Here is a 25271-nt window from a genome sequence, read left to right on the forward strand (position 1 = left end):
TGTAGAAAACATTAACGTTTAGAGATAAACATTTCTCAGCTGGTTCTTTTACCAAAATTTAAATAAGAGCCTCAGTTTACATACAAATATGCAGAAGATAAATATTTTTTTAAATTAGAAAACTTGTAAAAGTTTTAAAAGACAGATGTAAAAAGATTTTGTGGGCTTTCCTGGTGGTGCAGTGGTTGAGAGTCCACCTGCCGATTCAGGGGACACGGTTTTGTGCCCCGGTCCTGGAAGATCCCAGATGCCACGGAGCAGCTAGGCCCGTGAGCCATGGCCGCTGAGCCTGCACGTCTGGAGCCTGTGCTCCGCAACGGGAGAGGCCACAACAGTGAGAGGTCCGCAAAAAAAAAAAGAAAAAAAAAAGATATTGTTATGTAAAAATACAAAGTCAATCCTTGTGGGTATGTTCCCATTTGATAACAAATAATTGTTTTTAACATCTTTATTGGAGTATAATTGCTTTACAATGGTGTGTTAGTTTCTGCTTTATTAACAAAGTGAATCAGCTATACATATACATATATCCCCATATCTCTTCCCTCTTGCGTCTCCCTCCCACCCTCCCTATCCCATCCCTCTAGGTGGTCACAAAGCACTGAGCTGACCTCCCTCTGCTATGCGGCTGCTTTCATCTAGATATCTATTTTATATTTGGTAGTATATAAAAGTCCATGCAACTCTCTCACTTTGTCCCAGCTTACCCTTCCCTCTCCCTGTGTCCTCAAGTCCATTCTCTACGTCTGCATCTTTATTCCTGTCCTGCCCCTTGGTTCTTCAGAACCTTTTTTTTAGATTCCATACATATGTGTTAGCATACGGTATTTGTTTTTCTCTTTCTGACTTACTTCACTCTGTATGACAGACTCTAGGTCCATCCACCTCACTACAAATAACTCAATTTCGTTTCTTTTTATGGCTGAGTAATATTCCATTGTATATATGTGCCATATCTTCTTTATCCATTCATCTGTCGATAGACACTTAGGTTGCTTCCATGTCCTGGCTATTGTAAATAGTGCTGCAATGAACATTGTGGTACATGACTCTTTTTGAATTATGGTATTCTCTGGGTATATGCACAGTAGTGGGACTGCTGAGTCGTATGGTAGTTCTATTTTTAGTTTTTAAGGAACCTCCATACTATTCCCTACAGTGGCTGTATCAATTTACATTCCCACCAACAGTGCAAGAGGGTGCCCTTTTCTCCACACCCTCTCAGTATTTATTGTTTGTACATTTTCTGATGATGGCCATTCTGACTGGTGTGAGGTGATACCTCATTGTAGTTTTTGTTAAAATATTTATTTATTCATTTTTGGCTGTGTTGGGTCTTCGTTTCTGTGCGAGGGCTTTCTCTAGTTGTGGCGAGTGGGGGCTACTCTTCATTGCGGTGCGCGGGCCTCTTACTGTCGCGGCCTCTCTTGTTGCGGAGCACAAGCTCCAGATGCGCAGGCTCAGTAGTTGTGGCTCGTGGGCCTAGTTGCTCCGTGGCATGTGGGATCTTCCCAGACCAGGGCTCGAACCCGTGTCCCCTGCATTGGCAGGCAGATTCTCAACCACTGCGCCACCAGGGAAGCCCCTCATTGTAGTTTTGATTGGCGTTTCTCTAATGATTAGTGATGTTGAGCATTCTTTCATGGGTTTGTTGGCAATCTGTATATCTTCTGTGGAGAAATGGCTATTTAAGTCTTCTGTCCATTTTTGGATTCGGTTGTTTGTTTTTTAGATATTGAGCTGCATGAGCTGCTTGTATGTTTTGGAGATTAATCCTTTGTCAGTTGCTTCATTTGCAAATATTTTCTCCCATTCTGAGGGTTGTCTTTTCTTCTTGTTTATGGTTTCCTTTGCTGTGCAAAAGCTTTGAAGTTTCATTAGGTCCCATTTGTTTATTTTTGTTTTCATTTCCATTTCTCTGGGAGGTGGGTCAAAAAGGCTCTTGCTGTGATGTATGTCATAGAGTGTTCTGCCTATGTTTTTCTCTAAGAGTTTTATAGTGTCCGGTCTTACATTTAGGTCTCGAATCCATTTTGAGTTTATTTTTGCGTATGGTGTTAGGGAGTGTTCTAATTTCATTCTTTTACATGTAGCTGTCCAGTTTTCCCAGAACCACTTATTGAAGAGACTGTGTTTTCTCCATTGTATACCACTGCCTCCTTTGTCATAGATTAGTTGACCATATGTGTGTGGGTTTATCTCTGGGCTTTCTATCCTGTTCCATTGATCTGTATTTCTGTTTTTGTGCCAGTACCATATTGTCTTGATTACTGTAGATTTGTAGTATAGTCTGAAGTCAGGGAGTCTGATTCCTCCAGCTCTGTTTTTTCCCTCAAGGCTGCTCTGGCTATTCGGGGTCTTCTGTGTCTCCATACAAATTGTAAGATTTGTATAAGAATGCCATTGGTAGTTTGATAGGGATTGCATTGAATCTGTAGATTGCTTTGGGTAGTAGTCATTTTCACAATGCTGATTTCAACATTGTTGAAACAATGAAGAATCAACAATGTTGATTCTTCCAATCCAAGAACATGGTTGGTATATCTCTCCATCTGTTTGTATCATCTTTAGTTTCTTTCATCAGTGTCTTATAGTTTTCTGCATACAGGTCTTTCGTCTCCTTAGGTAGGTTTATTCCTAGGTATTTTATTCTTTTTGTTGTGATGGTAAATGGGAGTGTTTCCTTAATTTCTATTTCAGATTTTTCATCATTAGTGTATAGGAATGCAAGAGATTTCTGTGCATTCATTTTGTATCCTGCAACTTTACCAAATTCATTGGTAACCAATAATTTGATTTATTCTCTCATATGGAAAATAGTTTATAGTTGTTTGAAATGTGTTCATGTAGTATTAAATCTAAAGCAAATTTATGTAAATTGAATCATACATTATTATCAATTTCTATATTAAATTGAAGATGGGTTTACAAGGTAAAGACGGAGACCCTAAGATGCAAAAAAGTCATAATAAGGAATACTGAAACCTTAATAAAGTAAATATTTAAAAGGAGATGACCATTAAATTGTTAAAACAATGATGCCGGACCTATATAAAGAAAAATACAAACTTAGAGAGGGATCAAAGAGGAAAAGAGCACACTGGGAGTCTTATGATCCTGAGTGAGAAGATGCAGAACTGTAATGTCTCTAAATTATCAATAAAAGTTAAAGTAAATCCAATTAAAGCCCCAATGCATTTTTTCCAGAAAAAAACATATACACAAAACCCAGAAATTTTTATACACATTTTTGAGGGTGAAGGTTCTATAAATCCCCCCAAATTTATGCTTGGGCCCGATAGCACCTCTTTTGGAGATGTACATATATATTGATGTGAGAAGATATTACAATCAAGTGAAAAACATAGGTTAAAAAACAGTTCAAATAGCATGAGCTCATTTTTATTAAAATACATATTTATATGTATTCATTGAAAAATTTGGAGGCTTATGACCAAATAATAAACATTTGCTATCTTTGAGTAGTGGAATTACAATTGATTTCTACCTTTTTTTCTTTTTCTTTATCTGTCCATATCACTTTTCCACAATGAACATGAATTGTCTGAAAATGAAAAATTATAAAACCCCTACAATTCTCAAAGTAAAATTTAAAAAAATAGATAAAATTCTAAAACTTAATTTATAACATTTCAAGTTACTTTCCTTGAGGATAATGTTATGGGAAAGAGACACACATTATTTGCTATTAGGTCCTTGAAATGAAATCCACAGTTATATTCCAAAGCTGTTCCTCTGTTCCTTCCAGATGGGTTTGGTTTGTTGATATGATCTAATTACTTATTTTATGGTGCTGATTATAGTGGTTGGTGGCTATTCCTGCATTTGTTTATCTATCCTTTGAGCAAGCTATCAGGAACCAGGTGTTAGACATCGCTGTAATTTATTATTTCCATAAGTGCACATTCTCACACTGTGGGTTTTCTTTAAGTGGCATAAACCATATAAAACTGTAATTAGAACAAACATTTGTTTCAGGAAGTCTTTAAAAATACCCAGCTCCATGTATATGCAGACCTTTCCTGTGAAAAGGTTATGGGGGAATGCAAGAGAGAAATACAAATATTCCTGTGTGTTGTGATGAAGGGTCTCATTCCTTCTTTTAAAAGAATTCCCTGGAGCTCACAAAACCTAACGTGTAAAAAGCATTAACGTTGAGAAAGCATTAAATAATGGGAAGAATGAAACAGTATGTTCATACTTTCACACTCAAGACTTTCTAATTTAGAATCAAGTACTTGGACTTCTGAAGAAAGAGCTGTCTAGGCCAGAAGAATCCAATGTGTCAACTGTAGTCCAATAAACGGCATTGCCATTCATGCCTCGTCCTTTTTCTGTTATCTGGTTTTGGTATTCATTCATTTGGTCTATTAGAACCCAAAGCACTTAAACTTTAGGAGAATAAAGTAATCAGTAAAGTATAGAAACAGGCCTGAGATGGAGACAGGCCTTTTTAATCATATTAGATAACTATGTCTGAAGAACTCAAATGCTTCCATAAACTACCCAAGGATAATTAACACAAGCTGTAGACCATGCTTTTAGTTTTGGTTTTAATATCTTCAAAATGTGGTGTGAGGACCAAAAACACTTTGTACCAAAGTGGAGAAACCTCATCTGTAGTGAATTATATCTCATGAATGATTTCAGAGATCTGATTTCTTATAAAATAAGTGAGAGAGCATTAGCCATTAATGACCCTCTGGGATATTTAATCCACAAAGCTTAGGTTATTGCTTCTCAGCCAGCCATTATGAGAAGCCGGGGTAAGGATGCCTACGACTCAGGAGATGTGAATTCAGGATCATGATAATTTTTTTTTTTAAACATTGCATGATTACTTGGGCCTCTCCTCTTCAGGTGGTGTGAATTAACCGTTTGGAAAATACTGACCAGATAGAAGATGTTTCTCAATTCTTTACCCACTGAGACATATTAGAAAGGAACTATATTTGAGACTTAAATTGGTCACTGCATAAGGACAGATTCTAAGAAGACAAGGAATAAAAATCAAGAATGTGCTAACTCCATTCATTCTTACATTGATTCAGAGAGCAGAGCATTTACTATTGGCCTACCGTGACTCAGGTGTTGGATAATTAAAGATCAGTAAGACACACCCCACTCTATTCACTTTACATCCTCCTGGATCTCAAGCTTTAAAAATCTTTGAGGTGGTGTTCAATGGCAATTTTAAAACAGATATAAACACAACCATCAATTAGTTGTTTTTAAGGCAAAACTATTCATGGAAATTATGCAAGTGAAAATAAGAACCCTGATCATACAAAACAAAACTGAAATAGGGTTACAAATATTGCATCAGACACATACTGAAAGCTTATTTGTTGTTTATATGAAATTCATTTTAACTGGATATCCTGCATTCTTTTATTTGCTAAACCTGGCCACCCTGAGCTGAAAGCCAGAGAGCACTCCAGCTTGGAGCTGGCCTGTGGGTGCAGCTACTGGGAAGCGTGGTCCTAGGCATACTGGAGGGTGCTGACAACTGCTGTTGGTTAATAATCTGCTCCCTGGTAACAAAAACAGGAGAGGCCCAATGCCACTGTTCTTTTCTGAGAGGGTAAAAAGTACTGTAAGCATTGCCCCCAGCATCTAAATGTTTCCCCAGTACTACTACTAATATACTACATTTTCAATTGATTTTAAAGCTACAAATTCAGAGAGCTATAAAACCGTTTAGAGTCCTTAGGGAGCCAGAATTGGTGAAGGCTGATTCTCTCCGGGAAAAAAAAAATCCAACTTGGTAGAAGTCTTTTGTAAGTCACATCATTTCTCTGGGTCTGTTTACGAATCTATAAAAGAAGAAAGCCAGACTGTGGCTTTGCTCATATCGATCCCTCCTGCATTTGAAATGTTCTCCCTGTCCAACTTCGCTTTTCTAAATCTTGTCTTAATTCACGGGTCTGCTAAAAGTTGTCCCTGAGCTTCCTCCTCAAAAGTAATCTCTGCTCCTCCAATTACCCCAGCACTTCTCCGGTGTCAGGTATCACTTTTTACCTAATAGACATTCATGTACTCGTCTCCCTTCCATGACTGAAGCCCTCTAAAGCCAGAACCTGTCACTCATTCATCTTTGTAATCCCCACCCTGCCATCCCGGCACCAAATGCCTCATTTTGTTTCATGCCCCTGCTGTGGGCTGTGGATTCAGCCTTTTCTATGTACCCCTAAGGAAGGCAGACTTTTTAGGGTAATTTTGCAGATGTCATTGCCTGAGCATTTTCTGATTCAAGTCAGACCCTCAAAAATGCCTTTGTACAGATCTGAGAAATAGCAAACAGGAATAGAAATAGCTAAAGCAATGAAAATCCTATTGCATGCACTCCTGAGGTTGTGTAATTGCGGTCAGAAGTCTCTGCATTTTAAAAGGCTGACTGGGGACACTTATGGACTGAGCAGATAAGTCGCCTTTACAACAAAAATATGGACCAGCATCAGCATTCGAACCAGAAAGCATGGCCAGTGTGGATGCGGAGGGGCAGCTCACCTGAGTCAGAAGACAACGCAGAACCAGAACCGTGAAAGAAGAGTACCTAAGCCAGAATCGGAAGGAACCCTACCCTAGAAGAGGATGGACAGCTAAAACCAGACCTATGTAATAAGTTATTACTAACCTATATATTACCTGCACAGGATATGTATGAAAGTGAGTTTAAGTCATAAAGCGCTTTTCGGGAAAAGAACACTAAGAAAGTGAAAACGTAAATATCGAAGTCAAACCTTTTAGAAACAAATATTGTGCAACCTTTGCTTTCCTAACTCAGTGAGGAAACATGATGCTCTGGAGGTTCAAAGCCCAGCTCAGCCACGGAAGGATCTGCTCAGCACATGGGAGGTGCCTGGGGAAGCCATGGGCACGACGGGGTCACCCAGGGAGACCCTAGAGTAAGGCGCATCCTGGGTTAACGAGGTCTGGCACGAGGCAATCCCAGGCTTTCTACCCAGCCATCTGAGCTTCTAGCTGTGTGATACATTCAACGGAAGCCATGTGAGAACATGTTTCTGTGAAATCAGTGATACTGACTGAATCAAACACAAAATCCCATACATTGCCACTCTTCCTCTTTGGCTGATAACAACAAAGAATAAGAAATGACCTTTGGAAAAGTTAGTCATTTGATCCAAATGGTGGCTAATAAGGATAATTAGGGTCTGTCCCTGTGTTTCTTAGTAATTACCTCATAGGTTAGTGGCCCCATGATTGCTTGAACTGTGAGGAATTTAATTATTGGCATGAACTCTTGAGTTTTATCAGCTGTGGTCACTTCTACATAAACTGTCTCATATTAAAACAAGCACTGGTTAATATACTTCTAACACACCAAAAATGAGCCAACAGCAGTGGGTGGATATTTACTTTACGGCCCTGTTCTCTGTCTTACTTCAGAAGCCAGTTCCTTAGGATGGAAAGGGGGACACATTTCCTACCAGGGGAAACATATAAGTCCTTTCCTTGTCTCTTAGCAGACCTTCCAGATAAGACCATTTCTAGACAGCATAGCTAGAGTGAATGAACAACAGTGAAGAAAACCCAGAATTCCAGATAGACCTTAGTTTCTGACGATGAACAACACAGAAAAATCTAGCTAATTCTAGAATACTGCTTGCATTTTGCCCTGTTAACTCCTAGAAGCAAGATTCAGGTTTAAGTCATCACTGTAAATCTTACACCTTTGTGGCTCAAGGGCCACAAAAGAGCAGCTCTGGAGACAGACAAAACAGGGTTCAAACTCTAACTCTGCTTCTCATCTTATTGACTGACTGGTATTTGTCTCATGAAGTTATTGTGGAATTTTTATTAGACTAATGTACATAAAAAGTGTAATGCAATGCCTATTGGCAAATGCTCTATAAACAGCATTTATTTTTATCATAATTATCAGTACATGTTTGCTGAATGATTTGATGGTAACTTATGGAAAATGTTATGCGTTAAAGAACATTTCACTTTTGTATCTTTAACATTTTTTAAATACCTTTATTTTGTCTGATCATAGAGTGATGCATGTCTAATGCAAAAAGTTTAGAAAATATAGAATAAAAATGATTACTCTAATCCTGGAACCCAGAGATAACACTGTGAAATTTTGGTGTTTATCCTTCCAGACTTGTTTGTAAGCAAATATACATATATCCATACAAATGTATACATACACATGCATGTTTTGGTTACAAAAGTAACAACATAAAGAGTTTGGAAGTGTTCCCAGGTCAATATATGTATAGGTCTTCATTGATATCAAAAATCGCTGCATTAGGCAGGAATAGAGACACATACATAGAGAACAGACGTGTGGAAAAGGTGGGGGGGGAATGAATGGGGAGATTGGGATTGACATATATGCACTACCATGTGTAAAATAGAGAGCTAGTGGGAACCTGCTGCATAGCACAGGGAGCTCAGCTCGGTGCTCTGTGGTGACCTAGATGGGTAGGATGGGGGGCGGGGTGGGAGGGAGGTACAAGAGGGAGGGGATATATGCGTACATATAGCTGATTCACTTAGTTGGATGGCAGAAACTAACACAACATTGTAAAGCAACCATATCCCAATTTAAAAAAAGATTGCTGCATTATGTTTCATTAAATGAATGTATCATAACCCAATTCCCTGTTATAAATGGTGCTGTGATAAATATTTTTATCTATACATCTTTGTACATTTGTCCTTAAGGACAGATTTCTAGAAGTTAAATTGCTGAGCCGAGCCGAAAAGCATACCCATTTAAAAGCTTATACTAATGCTCTACAGGGCTGTCCAACACGGGGAACAAGCTAAAAATCTGCCCCAGGACTCAGGACCAGGCTTCCCTGTCTGCCACCTCCACTGGCCCTGTCTACTCTGCCTGCAGGGTAAGAGCTCATCCATGCCCGCACTGACGGGTATCACCGTCTCTTCATTCTTACCAATACGACTGGCAAAAAATTGCATCTCAGTTTAATTTGCATTTCTTTGATGATTAGCAACTTCTTTGTTTCTTGATGGTTACTCTCTTCCTCCAAACTTAGAGGATAATTTATGGCTATCAGGGAACATAAGAAAAAGTGAGATTCAGAAAGAAGAGGAAACATGTGGCTGCAAATTTCAACCAGGGGGTGCAGATTAAATAGAAAAGCAAACATACAGTACTGTACTCTGCCCGGCACATGCTAGTTGACTGATCGAAAGCAAATTGATGAAGGAAGCAATTGAAAAGCATAATTGTAGGAGGTGGGCTTATGAACAAGAAGGGAGAATCTGATTTCTCCAGTAAACTGAAGAAATCACACACCAGGCACTAGTTACCTTGACATTAACGGTGACATATTTTTGAGGCTGTGGCAAAAGTCATGAGTATGCTCGGTTAAGGATAAACACAGGGGGACCACTAGGGGAACTGGGCTGGGAGGATGGGAATGAGAATGAAGAATACTCTGAGGAATAGAGCAACAAACAAACAAAGAAAACCAGTCTTGAGTCATCACTGAGTTTAGCCCCTTGGAGTCAGGTTGCTAGAACTAGGACAGGTTGTTTGCCAGGCCAATCAGGGCAGGCTAAGAGAGCCTGTCCTTGTGTTGTCTCGAGGGATGTTTGTCTTTTGCCTCTAAGGATGTAAAGCTTCGCAGTAAAGCCGAGCCTCGATAAGACAGCCTGTGAACGCCAGACGAGATGGGTTCTGGGTGCTCGGGAGAGGGTCAGCTGGAGGAGGAAACAGGGGCTACCTGCAAGAGGCACCTTACATTTTATTTGGATGCCTTCACAGGGAGTTGGATGTCTACTGTGAACTCAGATTTACATATTATTTTGGAGATAATTCTTCCATTGCGTTATGCCAAACTAGCATTTTTGGATAGGTGTAAAGGTAACAAGAAGTAGGATTTATCCCAATATTCCACTGAACACAAAATAATTGTCATCTCATAGCCCAGTGAATGACACAGATTATCCTTGCTCTGCTTTGGGGTATCGTTAACTCTATTGGCGCTATGATGTCCTGCGTTGGAGTTCTTTAATACATAAAAACATTCTTTTTGAATTTTCTCACAAGTTCTCAGATCTTTACTTGAATATCAGGGGGATGGGTAGCTATATTTTACAGAGAAGACAGCTGAAAAATAAAAGCAAAGTGTCTATATCTAGATCCTAGCAACTTGGTAGCAGGTCTGAGAGTCCTCAAGTTGGCTTTGATATTGCATGTGGATAGTTCTTGAAGCAGGTCATTTTCTGGCATTTTATTTTAAAAGCTTGATCTATACAGCCAGTTATTTGGGTGATTAAGTCCTTTCATTAAGTCCTTTACACTCCTGGTCTTTATTGACCATTTTGAATATGATCATTTACTTGTCTTTATTTCCTTCTTTTGAAAAGCAGATGTCACACATCCTCACATGGCTCCTGCTGGCCAGGCACCATGCTTTATGCTTCTGCGTGGGCTGCTTTGACAGCTTCTAGCACAGGGCTCCGAAGCGCCTAACAATCCTCAGAGACTGGTAAGTGAGGCCTCAGGATGGACGTGAATCCCCAGATTTCAGCAGCAGCAAGGCCAAGGAAGGAAATAGAAGGAAAAATCTTAACACCTCCTCTCCCAAGCCTCAGGGGATGAAGCTAAGACAGACTGTTCTCTCTGAACTCTGTTTAGCCCACAGATTTGTAAGCAAAGAGTTAAATTAGAAGATATACCCAAAGGTTCAGTTCCTAAAATCATACAAAAAGTGAGCCCCGCTTCTCCCCCCAAACAAGTAATCAAAACAAGATCCTTCTCAGTAACTGCAAAAAAAAAAAAAAAAAAAAAAACCAGCAAGAAAAACACTTCAACTCAATTCATTTTGCCAATTTATAAGATTTTAAGATGTTCCCCAACAGTTTTATCTTTGTGTATTTTTAGTACAACTATTATACAGATGTTGAAATGCTAAATTCAGAAAATGGAAAACAGAAGGTTTTGCTGACATGTCCAGCATTTGAAAGAAAGAATGGAGAGTTCAAAATAAAAACGCTGGGAAGTACCTAAAAGAAGTATTAAGGTATAAAAATAAAGTATTTATGTCAAACTTAAAGAGATGCAGAGAATTCCAACTGGCAGGAATCCTGAAGAACAGGGTGGAAGAGAGAACAGGGGCTTGGAGTCCATATCTTGATGTTGGATATAACATTTATAAGTCCCTTGCAAAGTCATCTAGGGGAAAAAGTCTACACCAACGTCACTCAAGCAAAAAGTATCTGCCTTTTACTTCTGGCATGTCTCCCACGTGCTCAGATACGGGCATTATATATACATGTTGTTTTCCTTTTTATGTCTGCCTGTATTTTTCAGAATCTCGATGAGTACATATTACTTATATACTTACATATATTTTATCATGTAAATATATATACATATTCACAAAGATTTTGTTTAAATTTATAATTTTGTTTTAAGTACAAATATAAACTTTATGCCTCAGTTCTGACTATGATTCAGGCTGCTACTTTATCTTTAAATTTCCAAATATCTTAAAGGTCTTAGCGCATTTTTCACACTTGGGGGGTACGGGAAGCTCTGTTATGGTTAAGGAAGCGGACAGTAAGATGGAAAGCAAACAACTCCAATTTGGAAGCATTTTGTGAACAATCCATTCCGGCAATTTATAGTTTTTGTTTTCTTTAGCCCTTTAGAGATACAGTCTTATATCAACTGTATTAGAAAAGCACCACTCTGAAGTGACTGATTAATAATACACAATATCATAGCCCAAATATACAAAAAATGAATACAAATATTATAAACTAATTTAAAGTTAAAATTCCAGGAGCAGATGTAATTTAGATCTCAGAAACAACTATGTGTGTTATGCAATAATTTGCTATATGCCAAGAGAGAACATTTGTTTTTAATCCCACTGTGAAATTTAGTGTAAGAGTGGAGTTAACGAAGAAGGGCATTTTTTTCTGCTGTTTGTTAATTAACTAAAAACAGTTTTATTTTGCCACTTGGAGGTGTAAAATCAGTAAGTGACATGAATTCTTTTAAAAATAACCTTTAATTTTCTGTAGAAATTTTAGGAAATAGAGCCAGGTAAAGAGAACTAAAAACAAAACAAAACAAAACAAACCCAAATCCACCACTAGTAATTCTAAAAACATTTTCCTGGTTTTTCCTTCCGGTACTACCTCTTTCTTTGTACATGAATGTGTAAGTGTGTGTATATGCTAAAGAGAGACATTAAAACATGGTTTGCTCCTTTCTTTCTTTTTTTTTTAATAGTTTTTTTTTTTAAATATTTATTTATTTTGGCTGCTCCAGGTCTTAGTTGTGGCTTGTGGGATCTTCACTGCGGCGTGCAGGATCTTTACTTGCAGCATGCAGGCTCTTTGTTGTGGCATGCATGTGGGATCTAGTTCCCTGACCAGGGATCAAACCTGGGCCCCCTGCATTGGGAGTGTGGAGTCTCACCCATTGGACCACCACGGAAGTCCCTGCTCCTTTGTTTCTAATAGAGGAGGCTGACAAAATATCTAATTGAAGTGAATAGATTCCTCAGCAGCAATAAAAGTTGTATCAAAGCAGCATAGGTAATAATAATAATCATAATAATTGTGTTTAATGCATAGCATGAATTATTTTATCAATCCTCATAATAGCACAGTGAGTGGGTACTGTTATTATTCCCACACAATGGATGAGTAACCGAGACACATGTAGATGATATAATTTGCCCAAGGTCACACAGCAAAGATTAGAAGATTGAGGTAGAGGGATCAGTTAAGATCTCCTTCGATTAGAAGGAGAGTCAAGATTAGAATTCAACTCTCTTGACTCTCAGTCCATTCAAATAAATTTTCTCTGCCTTATCTCAGTCAGACAACGCTCACAAAATAGCTGTGGGCAAAATTCGGAATATTTCAGATACTTCCTCCATCATTCACACTGATAAGATGAAATCCACACCGTGGATACCAAACCAGTGCGTGTTGAATCTAAATGTCAGGAAGTGCTTACTGTTCACACAGACCGGTTCTAAGGATCCTGGTGCATACCAAACACCTGGGCTGCTCTGAGTAGAGGTCCTAGATGCAAAACGAATGGCTCATGAAAGGAGCCAGAGAGGGAACCGAGGCCCTGACAGAGTGCTCACCAATTCACTCAACAAATATTTATGGAGGGTCTACCATGGGCCAGGTACATGGAAACAACACAGATGAAGTCCCAGTCCTCATGAAGCAGGGAGAGACAGACAACGGATAATGAAACATTAAACATGATGTTGCTGCTATGAAGAAAAATAACTCAGCATAAAGGAGATAAAGAGTGACAGGGGAAGGTGTATTTTAGATAACAGTGGCCTGGGAAGGTCTTTCTGATAATGTGACATTTGAGTAATGAGGTGAGGGAGGAGTGTTTCAGGGGAGGGATGGTGAGGAGGAGAGGCTTGGGAGGGAATGAGGCTGCAGAGGTTGCCAGGCGCCAGGCCATGTGAGGCCACTGGGTCCTGGAAAGAGGTTCTGGATAGTCACAGTAGTCAATAGCACTGTCATTGGGAGAATTTCATCCATAATAATGAGAAATTAGGCACAAACTTTCTTGAGATTTTTCATTTTTTAATCAACAATCTGGTGTAGGACAGCGTTCAGTCATATTTCTAATAATTTTCAAGAGATTGTTCAGATTCCTGTATAAGCTTCTCTCTCTCTTTCTCTGTCTCTCCAACCTCCTGTCTATCTCTACTTCTGTCCCTCTCCCTCTCCCCATCTCAATCCCTATCTCCATCTCAATCTCTTATCCTTAGGGAACATCGTTTCCTGAAATCTACTCCTCTCTGTCTCCACAGTGGAAGAACAATCAGGAGAGCTCATCATATCATAGAACTTGTACAGCATAAGTCATGATTTTGAAACGTATTTTTAATAGTGGTTTGACAAATAAAACCACTTGGATTTCAAACTATACTACAAAGTTATAGTAATCGAAACAGTATGGTACTGGCACAAAAACAGACACACAGATCAATGAAACAGAATCAAAAGTCACACATATATGGACAAATTAATTTATAACAAAGGAGCAAAGAACATACAATGGAGAAAGTCTTTTCAATAAATGATGCTGGGAAAATTGGACAGCCATATGCAAAAGAATGAATCTAGACCACTGACTTACGCCATACACAAAATTTAACTCAAAATGGATTAAAGACTTGAGTGTAAGACTCGAAACCATGAAATTCCTACAAGAAAACACAGGTGGTAAACTCATTGATGTCAGTCTTCACCACATTTTTGTGGATCTGACTCCAAAGGCAAGGGAAACAAAAGTAAAAATAAACAAATAGGACTACATCAAACTAAAAAGCTTCTGCACGATGAAGGAAACCATCATCAAAATGAAAAGGCAACCCACTGAATGGGAGAAGATATTTGCAAATCATATATCCAATAAGGGGTTAATATTAAAAACATATAAAGAACCCATATGGCTCAACAACAACAAAAAACAACCTGATTAAAAAATGGGCAGAGGATCTGAATAGATATTTTTCCAACAAAGACATACAGATGGCCAACAGGCACATGAAAAGATGTCCCACATCACTAATTATTAGGGAAATACAAATCAAAACCACAATGACACACCATCTCACACCTGTTAGAATGGCTATTATCAAAAAGACAAAGAATCACAAATGTTGGAAAGGATGTGGAAAAAAGGGAACACTTGTACACTTTTGGTGGGACTGTAAATTGGTACAGCCACTATGACAAACAGTATGGAGATTCCTCAAAAAATTAAGAATAGAACTATCATATGCCCTAGCCATACCACTTCTGGGTATTTATCTGAAGAACATGAAACACTCATTGGAAAAGATATATGTACCCCTATGTTCACTGAAGCATTATTTACAAGGTAAGACATGAAAACAACCTAAATGCCCATTGGTGGATGAATGGATAAAGAAGATGTGACATATATACACAATGGAATACTACTCAGCCATGGAAAGGAATGGAATCCTGACATTTTCAATGACATGAATGGACCTTGAAGGTGTTACGCTAAGTAAAATAAGTCAGACAGAGAAAGACAAATACCATATGCTTTCACTCACATATGGAATCTAAAAAAACAAAACAAACACACAAAATAAAACAAAGAAAACCTCATAGATACAGAGATCAGATTAATGGTTACCAGAGGTGAAGGGCGTCAACTGCATGGTGACGGATGGTAGCTAGACTAGTTGTGGTGATCACTTTGTAGTGTATACAGATATTGATTATAATGTTCTACACCTGAAACTTATTTTTTAAAAAAAGAAAACAAACCATTCTTAACAGTGGTTTGACAAATAAAATCACTTTGGAGGCCAGTGACAATAAGCCAAATATAAAAAGGATAAAGTATTATTGATCCAGAGTTAAGTACTGACAAGAGATTCTCCCTAAAAGACTGCTTTGGTATCTATCAGTAATTCTCATTAGGACTGTATTAACTCAAATACTGAAGGGAATCATTTATTTTTTGCTTGCTTCCTCTCATTTCAAAAATAATCGGAGGGTCACAGGACAAGACTTATCATCATGATGATGGTGTATCTCAAATTATATGGGATGGTCTTGATTTTAGTTATTTTGTCCCATATCTTTGGGAACAACTTATCAAATTTTAGGTTCAGGAGAGCCACTATACCTATAGTTGAAATCTGTTTTTTTGGTTCTAATCCAGTTCAAACATATTGAGAAACTGAACCCAATTAAACTTTTATTAGACTAGTCTAATAAAAAAAATTGAGCTGCAAGTTAAACATGGTGGAAATGACTTTTCCTGAAGTCACCTTTAAATGCTTACTTTAAAAGGATGAAAGTGCTGATGGGTTTTCTGTATTGCACTTCCTCTATAAAGTCTTTCCTCCATGGTCCTCTGTCCTTTGCAAAACAGCTTGCCCTCCCCATCTTGGATCCGGGTGTCTATGACAGCAGCTCAGCACCATCACTAAGCATGTATGTCTGATCATCTGCCCCTCTCTCTCCAATGGCCAGCCTCCTGCAGGACCCTTTGGTTTGTCTCTGAGCTTCCGATTCCTAACACAGTGCCTGACATGGTATCAACAATACTCAATCAGTGTTTATTCACTAGAAATAAGAATAAAGGTATAAATTAGTTTTATTTCAAAGTGAGATTTATTTGGTGCAAAAATGGGGATTTAAGTCTCTTCCTTTAGGTATATTTATTTGCATTGAAATAAAAGTTTGGATATCAATGAAGATTTTATTAGTACATATATGCCCTTTTGAAACAAATTTTGTGTTTGTGGGTTTGATAACACAATGTATTTGGTTTTAAACTAGATTTAAACTGTATTTGGTCTTAAATCATTTAATTGTATTAAAAGAAATCCCATCAGATAACTATTTCCAACTATCGCGCCAAGCCCCAAGGATGAAAGGTGAAGGCCTACCCTCTGTTTTGCACATGGTTTAAGAGCCTGAGGGTCAACTCCAGCACAGCTCCCAGCTTTACTGACGGTTTCAGTCTGGAAGGATGGGATTATTCCCCAATAGGAGAGTAAGTAGAGCAAAGAGGAGTTTGGGGACTCCTAAAGAGCAGGAGTGAAGGCTGCCCTGGCCAGAGTCCCAGGTCATTTCCTGTTTGGTAAAATGTACATCAAACTAGGGCATCATTTCCTTCAGGTAACACTTGCCTGCACAGGTGGATTTCCATCGTTCAATACCTTAAATTGTGTGATTACGTGCTCATGAGCCAGTCAAATACCTCTGAAGTTTTTCCCATTGTGGGTTTAATGTAGCGTATGCATAATCTTTGCTGTATTACTATTCACTGCATATTCTTTGATTGTGTGTCACAAAATGATAGAAAGAAAGGTGCTGTGTACATTCATTTAAAGTAGACATGGCTCCTGCCTTCAAAGGCCTTTCCATATGGTGGGGACACAGATAACAACCAAACAATGCCACAAGTACATGACTGTAAACAGAGATAAGTACTCCGAAGGAAAAGCACAGAAAATACAAAAATGTGCAGCACAGTCATGATTTAGTTGGGGTTGCAAGTCAGAGAAGGTGTCTTTGAGGAAGAACAATTTAAACTGAGGTTTGAAGGATGAGTAGAATAAACAAAACAATGTGTGTGAATATGTGTGTGTGTGTGTGTGTGTGTGTGTGTGTGTACATGTCCCTATGCATGTCATCACAGGCAGAAGTCAGAAGCAACTGCATATGCAATGGCCCCAGGTTAGACGACAGGATGAAATTAAACACTGAAAGGTCGGTGCTGTCGAAGTAAAGGGAGCAAAGGGGAGAGGAATATGAAATGTGGCTGAAAACACAGTAAGGGGTCAGACCAGGCAGACAGTTGTAGGCCACATGCAGGATTTTGGTGTTTTCCCAGGAACAACAGGAAGTCAGAAGTCACTGCGGAGTTTCAAGAAGAGTGAAATGGTAAGGACTGTGTTTTTAAAAAGGAATATTCTGGCTGCACAGAAAAAGATTTAGAGGGGAGCGGAAAAACCTATTATGATACAAATTTAGTAGTAGAAAAAAGGTGACAGAGGTTTGGGCGAGGAACAACAGCAGAGGTGGTGTGAAGTGGTCCAAGTCAAGACATACTTTGAGGACAGTCAACAGGACTTCCAGATGGGTTGGATTTGGGGGATGAGAAAATGATTACAATCACAGGTAGCTTCTAAGTTTCTGGCCTGGGCAACTGTAGGGCTTGTAGAGACATTGACTGAGGGGGATCCAGTGGCTGAGATCAGGTCTGGAGAAAGATGGAAAAGAATTCAGCTCGGGGCATGTTGAGTTCAGGGCCAGCTGTCAGGTAGGCAATGTGATCAATGAGCAGGGCATTCAGAGAAGAATAAATATGGACGAGTAAAATAAATACGAGTCATCAGCATCTGGATGGCAACTGGCGTGTGGGTGTTGCGGAGATCATCTAGGAAAAAGTATAAAGAAAAAGAGAAGAGGAGGTCTTATGACAATGCCTTGAGGAATACACACATGAAAGGAGGATAATCTGGCCCAAGAAGCCAAAGAGCAGTCAAGAGATGGGAAGAAGACAAGAGAAGAGAAAGTTTCAGCGAGAGCGTGGTGAATAATGTTGAATGCTGCTGAGAGGTCACCGAAGATGAAGACTGACATAGGCCCATCAAACTGATCTACACTGGGGTCCATCAATGGGGCAAAAGTCAGATTGGAGTGTGTAGTGTAGTGAGTGGGGTGGAAAGGAAGGGAGACCGTGAGTGAAGGCAACTTCTTGGAGTCGTTTAGCTTACAGGAGAGGAAAGTGACAGGAGGTAGAGGGGGATGTTTGCTCAAGGGGGAGCATTTTGTTTCAAATACGGGAAACTTGAGCCCAAATACTAATAAGAAGAGCCCAGGAAAAAGAGAGAAGCTGTAGACAAAGAAAAAAATAGAAGGGGAGTTGAGGTCCCTGACATGGCAGAAGGCACTGGGGTTGAGAGCACAATTGGTGAGGTCGGCTCTGGAAGAGACACCTTCTCTACTGTAACAAGAAGGAGTAGAGGGTGGGTACAGGTGCAGGATGGTGTGCAGGTTTGGCAGCAGAGCAGGAAACTGAGGAAGTTCTCCTCAACTTGTATATGTAGTCATTAATTGTAAAAATATATGTGTGCTTAGGGGCTTGTCATCAAAGATACGTTGCTATTATTAAACTAATTATAGCAAAATTTTACTTAAAGGAAAATCCCTCATTGTACAGTTTTATTTTGCTTTGGCTTGTTTAATGACTAGTCTTTTAATTCTATGTTTCGTCATACAGATTTCTCCAGTTTTTTAAAAGTCAGGTTAGTTGAGGTTAAATTTACAGATGGTAAAATTTTAAATTTACCCTTTCTAGGTGTGTAGTACTATGACTTTTGACAAATGTGTATACTTATGTAACCACCACTAAAATCACGATATAGAATATTTCAGTCACTCTTAATACCTCCCTCTTGTTTCTTTTTCACAGTTTCTTCCCCTACCTGCAACCTCGGCAAATATCACCCCCCCCCCCCCCCGCCATACACACACACTGTGCTCAGTCCCTCTAGGTCGCTTTGTTTATGTGGTCTGCTTCATCTTAGAATAGTGCCTTTTTCCTCGTGACATCCTTTCAGGCTTCGTTGGCTTGCTCAGTGAGTGATATCTGCAATGGCTTCCCCCATTCCTACATAACGATTTAGCTTTTCATTATCATAGATTATGAGCAAATACTGTATTAAACCATGTGTGATAAACTGATATTAGATTTAAAAACATGGAGCTGAAAGTGAGCATAGGTAGCATTTAGTCATAAGATAGCATTTACACATAAAAGAGCCATTAAAAACTAACATGATTAGAATTAAAAGTATAATTAATGTTTTACAATTCTCAGTGTCCATTTGTTCTTTCCACTAATACACTCTTTTATTCTCTGTTTTATATATACATATGTGTGTGTATAAATGTGCGTGTGTGCATATATCTTATTTTCCCAATAAAACTGTAAATCCTTGGAATTATTTGCTGTATCCTATATTACTAACCCCCCCAAAACACCTATTAAAATGATTAGCATCCAGTAGGTACTCAATAAATTCAGTTTGAAGGATTAACTGATTTATAAAAATTAACTAAAGGAAATAAGTTAGAGACAGACCAATACTGTATGAACTTACTTATGTGTACAAAATTAAATGTTGAACTCAGAGAGTAGATCAGTGGTTGCCAGGGGCTGGAGGGCAGGGGAAATAGGGAGATGGAGGTCAAAGGGTACAAACTTCCAGTTTTAAGATGAATACATTCTGAGGACCTAATGTACAGCATGGTGACTATAGTTAACAATACTGTATTGTATTCTTGAAAACTGCCTACAGGGTAGATGTTAAAGGTTCTCATCACACACAGAAACACATAGTTACATAAGTAACTATGTGAGGTGATGGAGGCATTAACTAACCTTATCGTGGTAATTATTTCACAATATATACTGATATTAAATCATCACACTGTACTCTTTAAACTTACACAATGTTATATGTCAATTATATCTCAATAAAGCCGGGAGATAAAAGAGAAAAGAAAAGCAAAGGATCGAGATGTTTGTAAATTTACTTTGGGCAAACTTGAGCCCATGAGATACAATTCAGCTCCGTCTCAGAAAGAAAATGTTGCTGTGCAGAAAATATTCTACTCATTTAGACTTGGGCCAGGAAATAAAGCTTCCATCCTAGCCAGAGGCCTAAGGGATTTTTTTAAAGGAAGAACAAGATATGTGTTTAGAGAATCAATCAGAATTAAATCTTCACCCAAGAAGTTTTGTATAAACATTAACTTGGCTATACAGCCTCCATCCAGCTGTCTCTTTTCAAATTTTACACAGGCAAAAAAAAAAAAAAAAAAAAAAAAAGATGTAAACTAAAAATATCCCAATAACTGGAGGCTGACATCTGAAATCCTCTTCAATTGAAGCATCCAAGTCAATGCAACAAATATTTACATTAAGAACTGAAATTCTGGGAAATAGTTCAAAAAATTTGATAGGGCTAGGTATTAACAGACATCTCCAAACTGTCCAATGCATACTACATAGAATATATTATCTATTAAATATCTGCTTTCTGATGTCCTTCCCAGAATCCCTGAGAGGAATGTCTTCATGCCATGCCAGTCAGCATAAGCCCAGGAATCAGCAGCACAGACAAGTAGACAAGGCTAGAACATTCCTGCCACTCTGTTCTGCCAAGCTGTGGGACTCTTCCTCTCTGCTACACTACTATCTCCCTCCCACCCTTGCCATCCGGGAGTCTGGGCGCAATGGGAGGACTGAAGCTCATTCACGTTCCTGAGTAAATGTCCGGGGGCCCCAGAAGACAAAGAAGCACAGACGATATGAAATGCCAGAGCCACATTAGGGGCAAATTTTAACTTATCTCTTTTACGTTAACATGATAAAGCACTCTTAAATCTGATGAATTTTAAGTTGTACCAATACTGATCTAGCTAATTATGCCAAAACATAAATGCAACTATAATATAACAAAAACAATAACAAAAAACCACATTCTCTGAATAATCCTCACCATCAGCATGAACAAGCACCAAGGTTACTGGATTGTGAAACTCTACGCTTGGCTTTGGCAGGGTGAATGCAGTTCGCAGCGTGAGCTCTCCCCAGCTGCTGGTCAGAAACCATTAGTGAGATGTAATGCAATATAGTGCTCTTATACTGACAGCAGAGAAGCGACTTCATTGCAAATTGCTGAAGTTCACTTATTAGCACATAAACTAATTTTACATGATTCCTGAGCTCAAAATTAATCATCACTATCTCTGCGGTCTCATGTTTTATTCATCTCTCCTCATAATACTTATATATTGCATCATAATTACTTGTGCTCATGTCTGTCACTGCCACTGGCTTGTGAACCGATTGAGAGCTGGATCTAGGTTTTGTTCATCTTTGTGCTCCTTTCAGGGCCCAGGATAGAGTTGTGTGAATAGTAGATGAATAATAAACATTTAATGAGTGAATGAGTGAACAAATTGTCCAGAAAAACTAATGGCAACCCTACATACTGTCTGTATAGAATCTGTTCCAATTGACATTTGTATATTTGTTATCTGTGGATCAAAGGAAACCAATCCAAAATCTAACCATCTGTCAGTATTTTAAATCTGCTGTCACAATTTTATTTCTCATGATTCTACCCTGAAACTCCTGTGACTGGCAAATTTGCTTGTTGTCAGTAACTTTTAGATAGAAACATCTGTTTATATAATAAATGGCAAGTTAGTAAAAGAGGTAATGTAAACATAATACAATATTAAATATCATAAAGAAGTTATAACAAAATGTGCTTATTATTGTTTCTTATTCTTCATAGAATTTTTCTTTTTGTGAAAGTATAGTCTGTGGCAGTCTCTTTAAGAGAGGATGTAGCATGGTAAATTTTCTGTCTGAAAGCTTGTACGTCTGAAAAGTGGCTTTATTTCACCTTCACCTTTGAATATTAATTTGGCTAGATACAAAAATCTCCATTCATAGTCCTTTTTTGTTTTGTTTTGTGTTTCAGTACTAGAAGTTCTTGTTTCCAGAGCTGTTGATGAGAAGTCTTCTCTAAAGTAGATTCTTGGTTGTTAATAATTTTCTTCTCGGATAACTTTTAGGATTATTTTCTATCTGGTGACGTTCTAAAAATTTTCTACAACATTATTATACTACTCAGCATATGGTAACCCTTTCGTTCTGAAGTCCTATGTCTTTTTCTTCTTTTTTTTTTTTTTAGTTCCAAGAAATAGGTTTTCTTTCTTTAACTATTGGCTCCCCTGCATTATCTCTATTTCTTCTCCATAAATTCTGTTTTCTTACATGTTGACAAATCTAGAGCTATTCTCTACGATTCTTTTCTTTAAACTTTCTTTTTTTTACCCTTTTATCTTATATTCTGGAAGAATCCCTTAGCCCCCACCTTCCTGGTTCACTAATTTGCCCCTCTGTGTTTACATTCTGCTATTTGGCCATCATTAAGTTCTTAATGGCAACAAGCACATTTTTTTCATTTTCAAGATCTCCTCTTGATCCTGTTATTGTTTCATGGGTGGAATGCCATGTTTTATATCTCTAAAGATAGTAACCACTTTTCTTGCTTAGTTCTGAAGCCCTCCAAGCTGTAAATGCTTGCTCTTGGCTTTTTCCATGTTGGCTGTCCTCATATTTCTAGTCACTCCCAACTGTGAGCTCACATTTCCTAGACTCTAAGCTCTCTCAGCTTGGGCAGCCAGTCTTAGGTGAGGGACTGAAGCAGCTGTGGGTGCCTCTGCTCCCTACTGTTTTCAGTGAGAACAGGAGATGGGCAGAGCTGGAGACAGCAGCTGGTCTCTAGAGCTTATGCAGTCCCTCTTTGTCCTGGGCATCATCAGCTACCTGGGGTCCTTCCCTATTTCCCCATCCTAAACACTGACCTAAACACTGCGGGGAGAAAGGAAGGAGGGAGTACACAGGGGTTCATAGGAACAAACTCCTCCTACTACAAGAGCTCTACCAACCCTCAGTGGCTGTTCCCAGCCCTCTCCTGCTCCAGGGTGCCACCACTTCTAGACATGGGACCTTGGTGGTGCTGCACCATGACTTGGTCTATCCTTTTCTCTTGCCCATCTCAATCCCACTGTTCAGTCTCCCAGGAACTCCTTGAAGCTTCTAATCCCTTATTAAGTTTACTTCTTATTCTTGGGTGTGGCTAGAGATTCAGATGTTTCTTTGTATCAGTTCTAAAAGCCCCCAATCTGGAGGGAACCTGCAGCATATTTTTGCACATTCTGACATTTTGAACCACAACGTTCAGAATCTTACCCTTAAACGGAGCCTTCTGAGCAACATAGAGTACACAGGAATTAGAGAAAACACTGTTCCTTATTTGATATGTTGGTCATTTCCCTGTTTGCTTTTAGATCCAATTTCCACTTTTCCCTTGTTTGACTCTGCATCACAGGAAACTACACTCCCTGACTCTTTTAACAACTGGCTTTTGGGTAAGTTGTTCAGCCAGTGGGAGGCACTGGTGGAGACTGGAAGGGGAGGTGAGGGAGAAGCCAGGCCTCCCTGCTGGGATGATGCCTCTACAGCACCCATGGCTCTTCAGAGGCCTCAGCTTCCATTCTGTTGGGCAGCGTTCCTCTTGTCCAGCTCCTGCTGGCTGGCACTAGTCTCTGGCCTTGGTAACACAACCTTCTACCGATGTCCCTCCAGTCCTAGGGGCGTAGGACCTCCTCCTGCTGCTCTGATCTCTGGGGTGCTGCAGCACCTCATAGTACCATCTCCTGGGCAACAAATTTCCTATATTAAATTCCTGCTGTTGAGAGGCCTAGAATGGTTTTGTTTTCCTGGTTGGATTCTGATTTGAAGATCAAAGTTCTGAAGAGACTTCTTCAAAAATAATATTGGGTAAGTCCTTTCTCTGAGGGGAAGGGAGCACCATAGTAAAGGAATTTTAAACTTGGGTTTCTCAATAGCTAAGATATCCCAAGTTATTTCAAGGAGTGACATGAAATTCTCTAAAATGTGAAATTTGGCAGTACATTTCACCTTAATTGCATATATGCCACAAAGCGGTTTTGTAAGGAAAGACTTAGGGGCCTGTCATATTATTAAACACAGTGTTCTAGAATCAGAAAATGCTATCCTAGAGGAGGAAGGCTTTGAGTATAACAGAAACCTTGCCTAAGGCTTCTCAAGCTTTACACCTACCTTCAGGGGGAGCCATGAGCTTGTTTAAAGAAAATACTTTCATCATCTGTTACCGTTTTCTCTGTTGAGAGAGGGTTATGTGAAATGACAGAAAACCTTAAAAAAAAATCTTGTGTAGCTTTGTTATTCTGAAATAGAGAATACCAGTGCCTTCTAAGCCTAGTCCGTTATGATCACTCCACAGTGCTTAATAAGCAGCACAGAAACAACCAGAGAGCCCGCCACTGTGGCCCGTGATCAGAGAGAGAACGAGAGCCACGCTGTGCCCCTGGTATGCCATATGGCTGCAAATCTAAAGGCTCTGAAAGATGCCGCACTTGTAGGAAGCCCTGAATACCTGCTTTCATTTCCATCTTGAGTGTTTGAACTGTAATATATGGACCATCTATTTATTAAAGGAGAGAGCTTACTTTGGCATGGGATAAATTGGTGCTTGCAGCAAGATGCTGTTTAATACAAGGGACGTTTCTTGAATTCCTTTCAGATCTGAGATCCACAGCTTAAGAGTGTTTGGTGTATACATTTAAAAACTGCATGACTATTATACAACCTCTTTTCTTCAGCTGGCATGAGAAGGATATTCCCATCCTCTCTATGCTCTGTTCTTTACTTCCTCAAAGCTGAGGAGGCAAAAACCCTGCCAGCCTTATCCAGCTTTTCATGGAAAGCCGCCACTCTTAACTGGCGCCTAAATGCAATTTCAGACCGTCCCAGGAGAACTTCGTTCTTTGAGGCGAATTCATAATATTAGGGCCAACAAAGAAGTTAACACAAACTTGAACGGTTAAAGAAAAAGAAAAAGTCTGCAGTCTTACTGAAGGAGCTCTGCTTCTGTGAGTGCCTCTGTCCTCTGCTCCCCAGTGACAATGGCCAGTTCATCCTTCAGTTCCTGGATTTCCTTTTGTAGGCGTATAATCATCTGCAAACGGCAAGGCAGGAGCGTAAATGTCACCTCCTCACTGAGGGGAACTATGTGACAGAGAACCATACGTCTTTTAAAATTATGAACAAAAATGTA

General features: G+C 39.1%; 1 protein-coding gene across 1 annotated transcript in view; it reads right to left on the reverse strand.

Annotated features, from left to right (window-relative positions):
* The window catches only part of KIF6 (kinesin family member 6), a gene marked incomplete at its 3' end in the record, with an annotated part of 371372 nt that overhangs the window by 194091 nt on the left and 152010 nt on the right, over nucleotides 1–25271 (reverse strand). Inside the window, exon 10 of the mRNA XM_082848404.1 lies at nucleotides 25069–25172. Within this exon, the coding sequence (XP_082704530.1) occupies nucleotides 25069–25172 (104 nt within the window). The remainder of the gene's footprint in view (nucleotides 1–25068; nucleotides 25173–25271) is intronic.

Source organism: Leucopleurus acutus, assembly GCF_964270905.1.
Source record: "Leucopleurus acutus genome assembly, chromosome: 10".
Classification (NCBI taxonomy): Eukaryota; Metazoa; Chordata; class Mammalia; order Artiodactyla; family Delphinidae; genus Leucopleurus; species Leucopleurus acutus.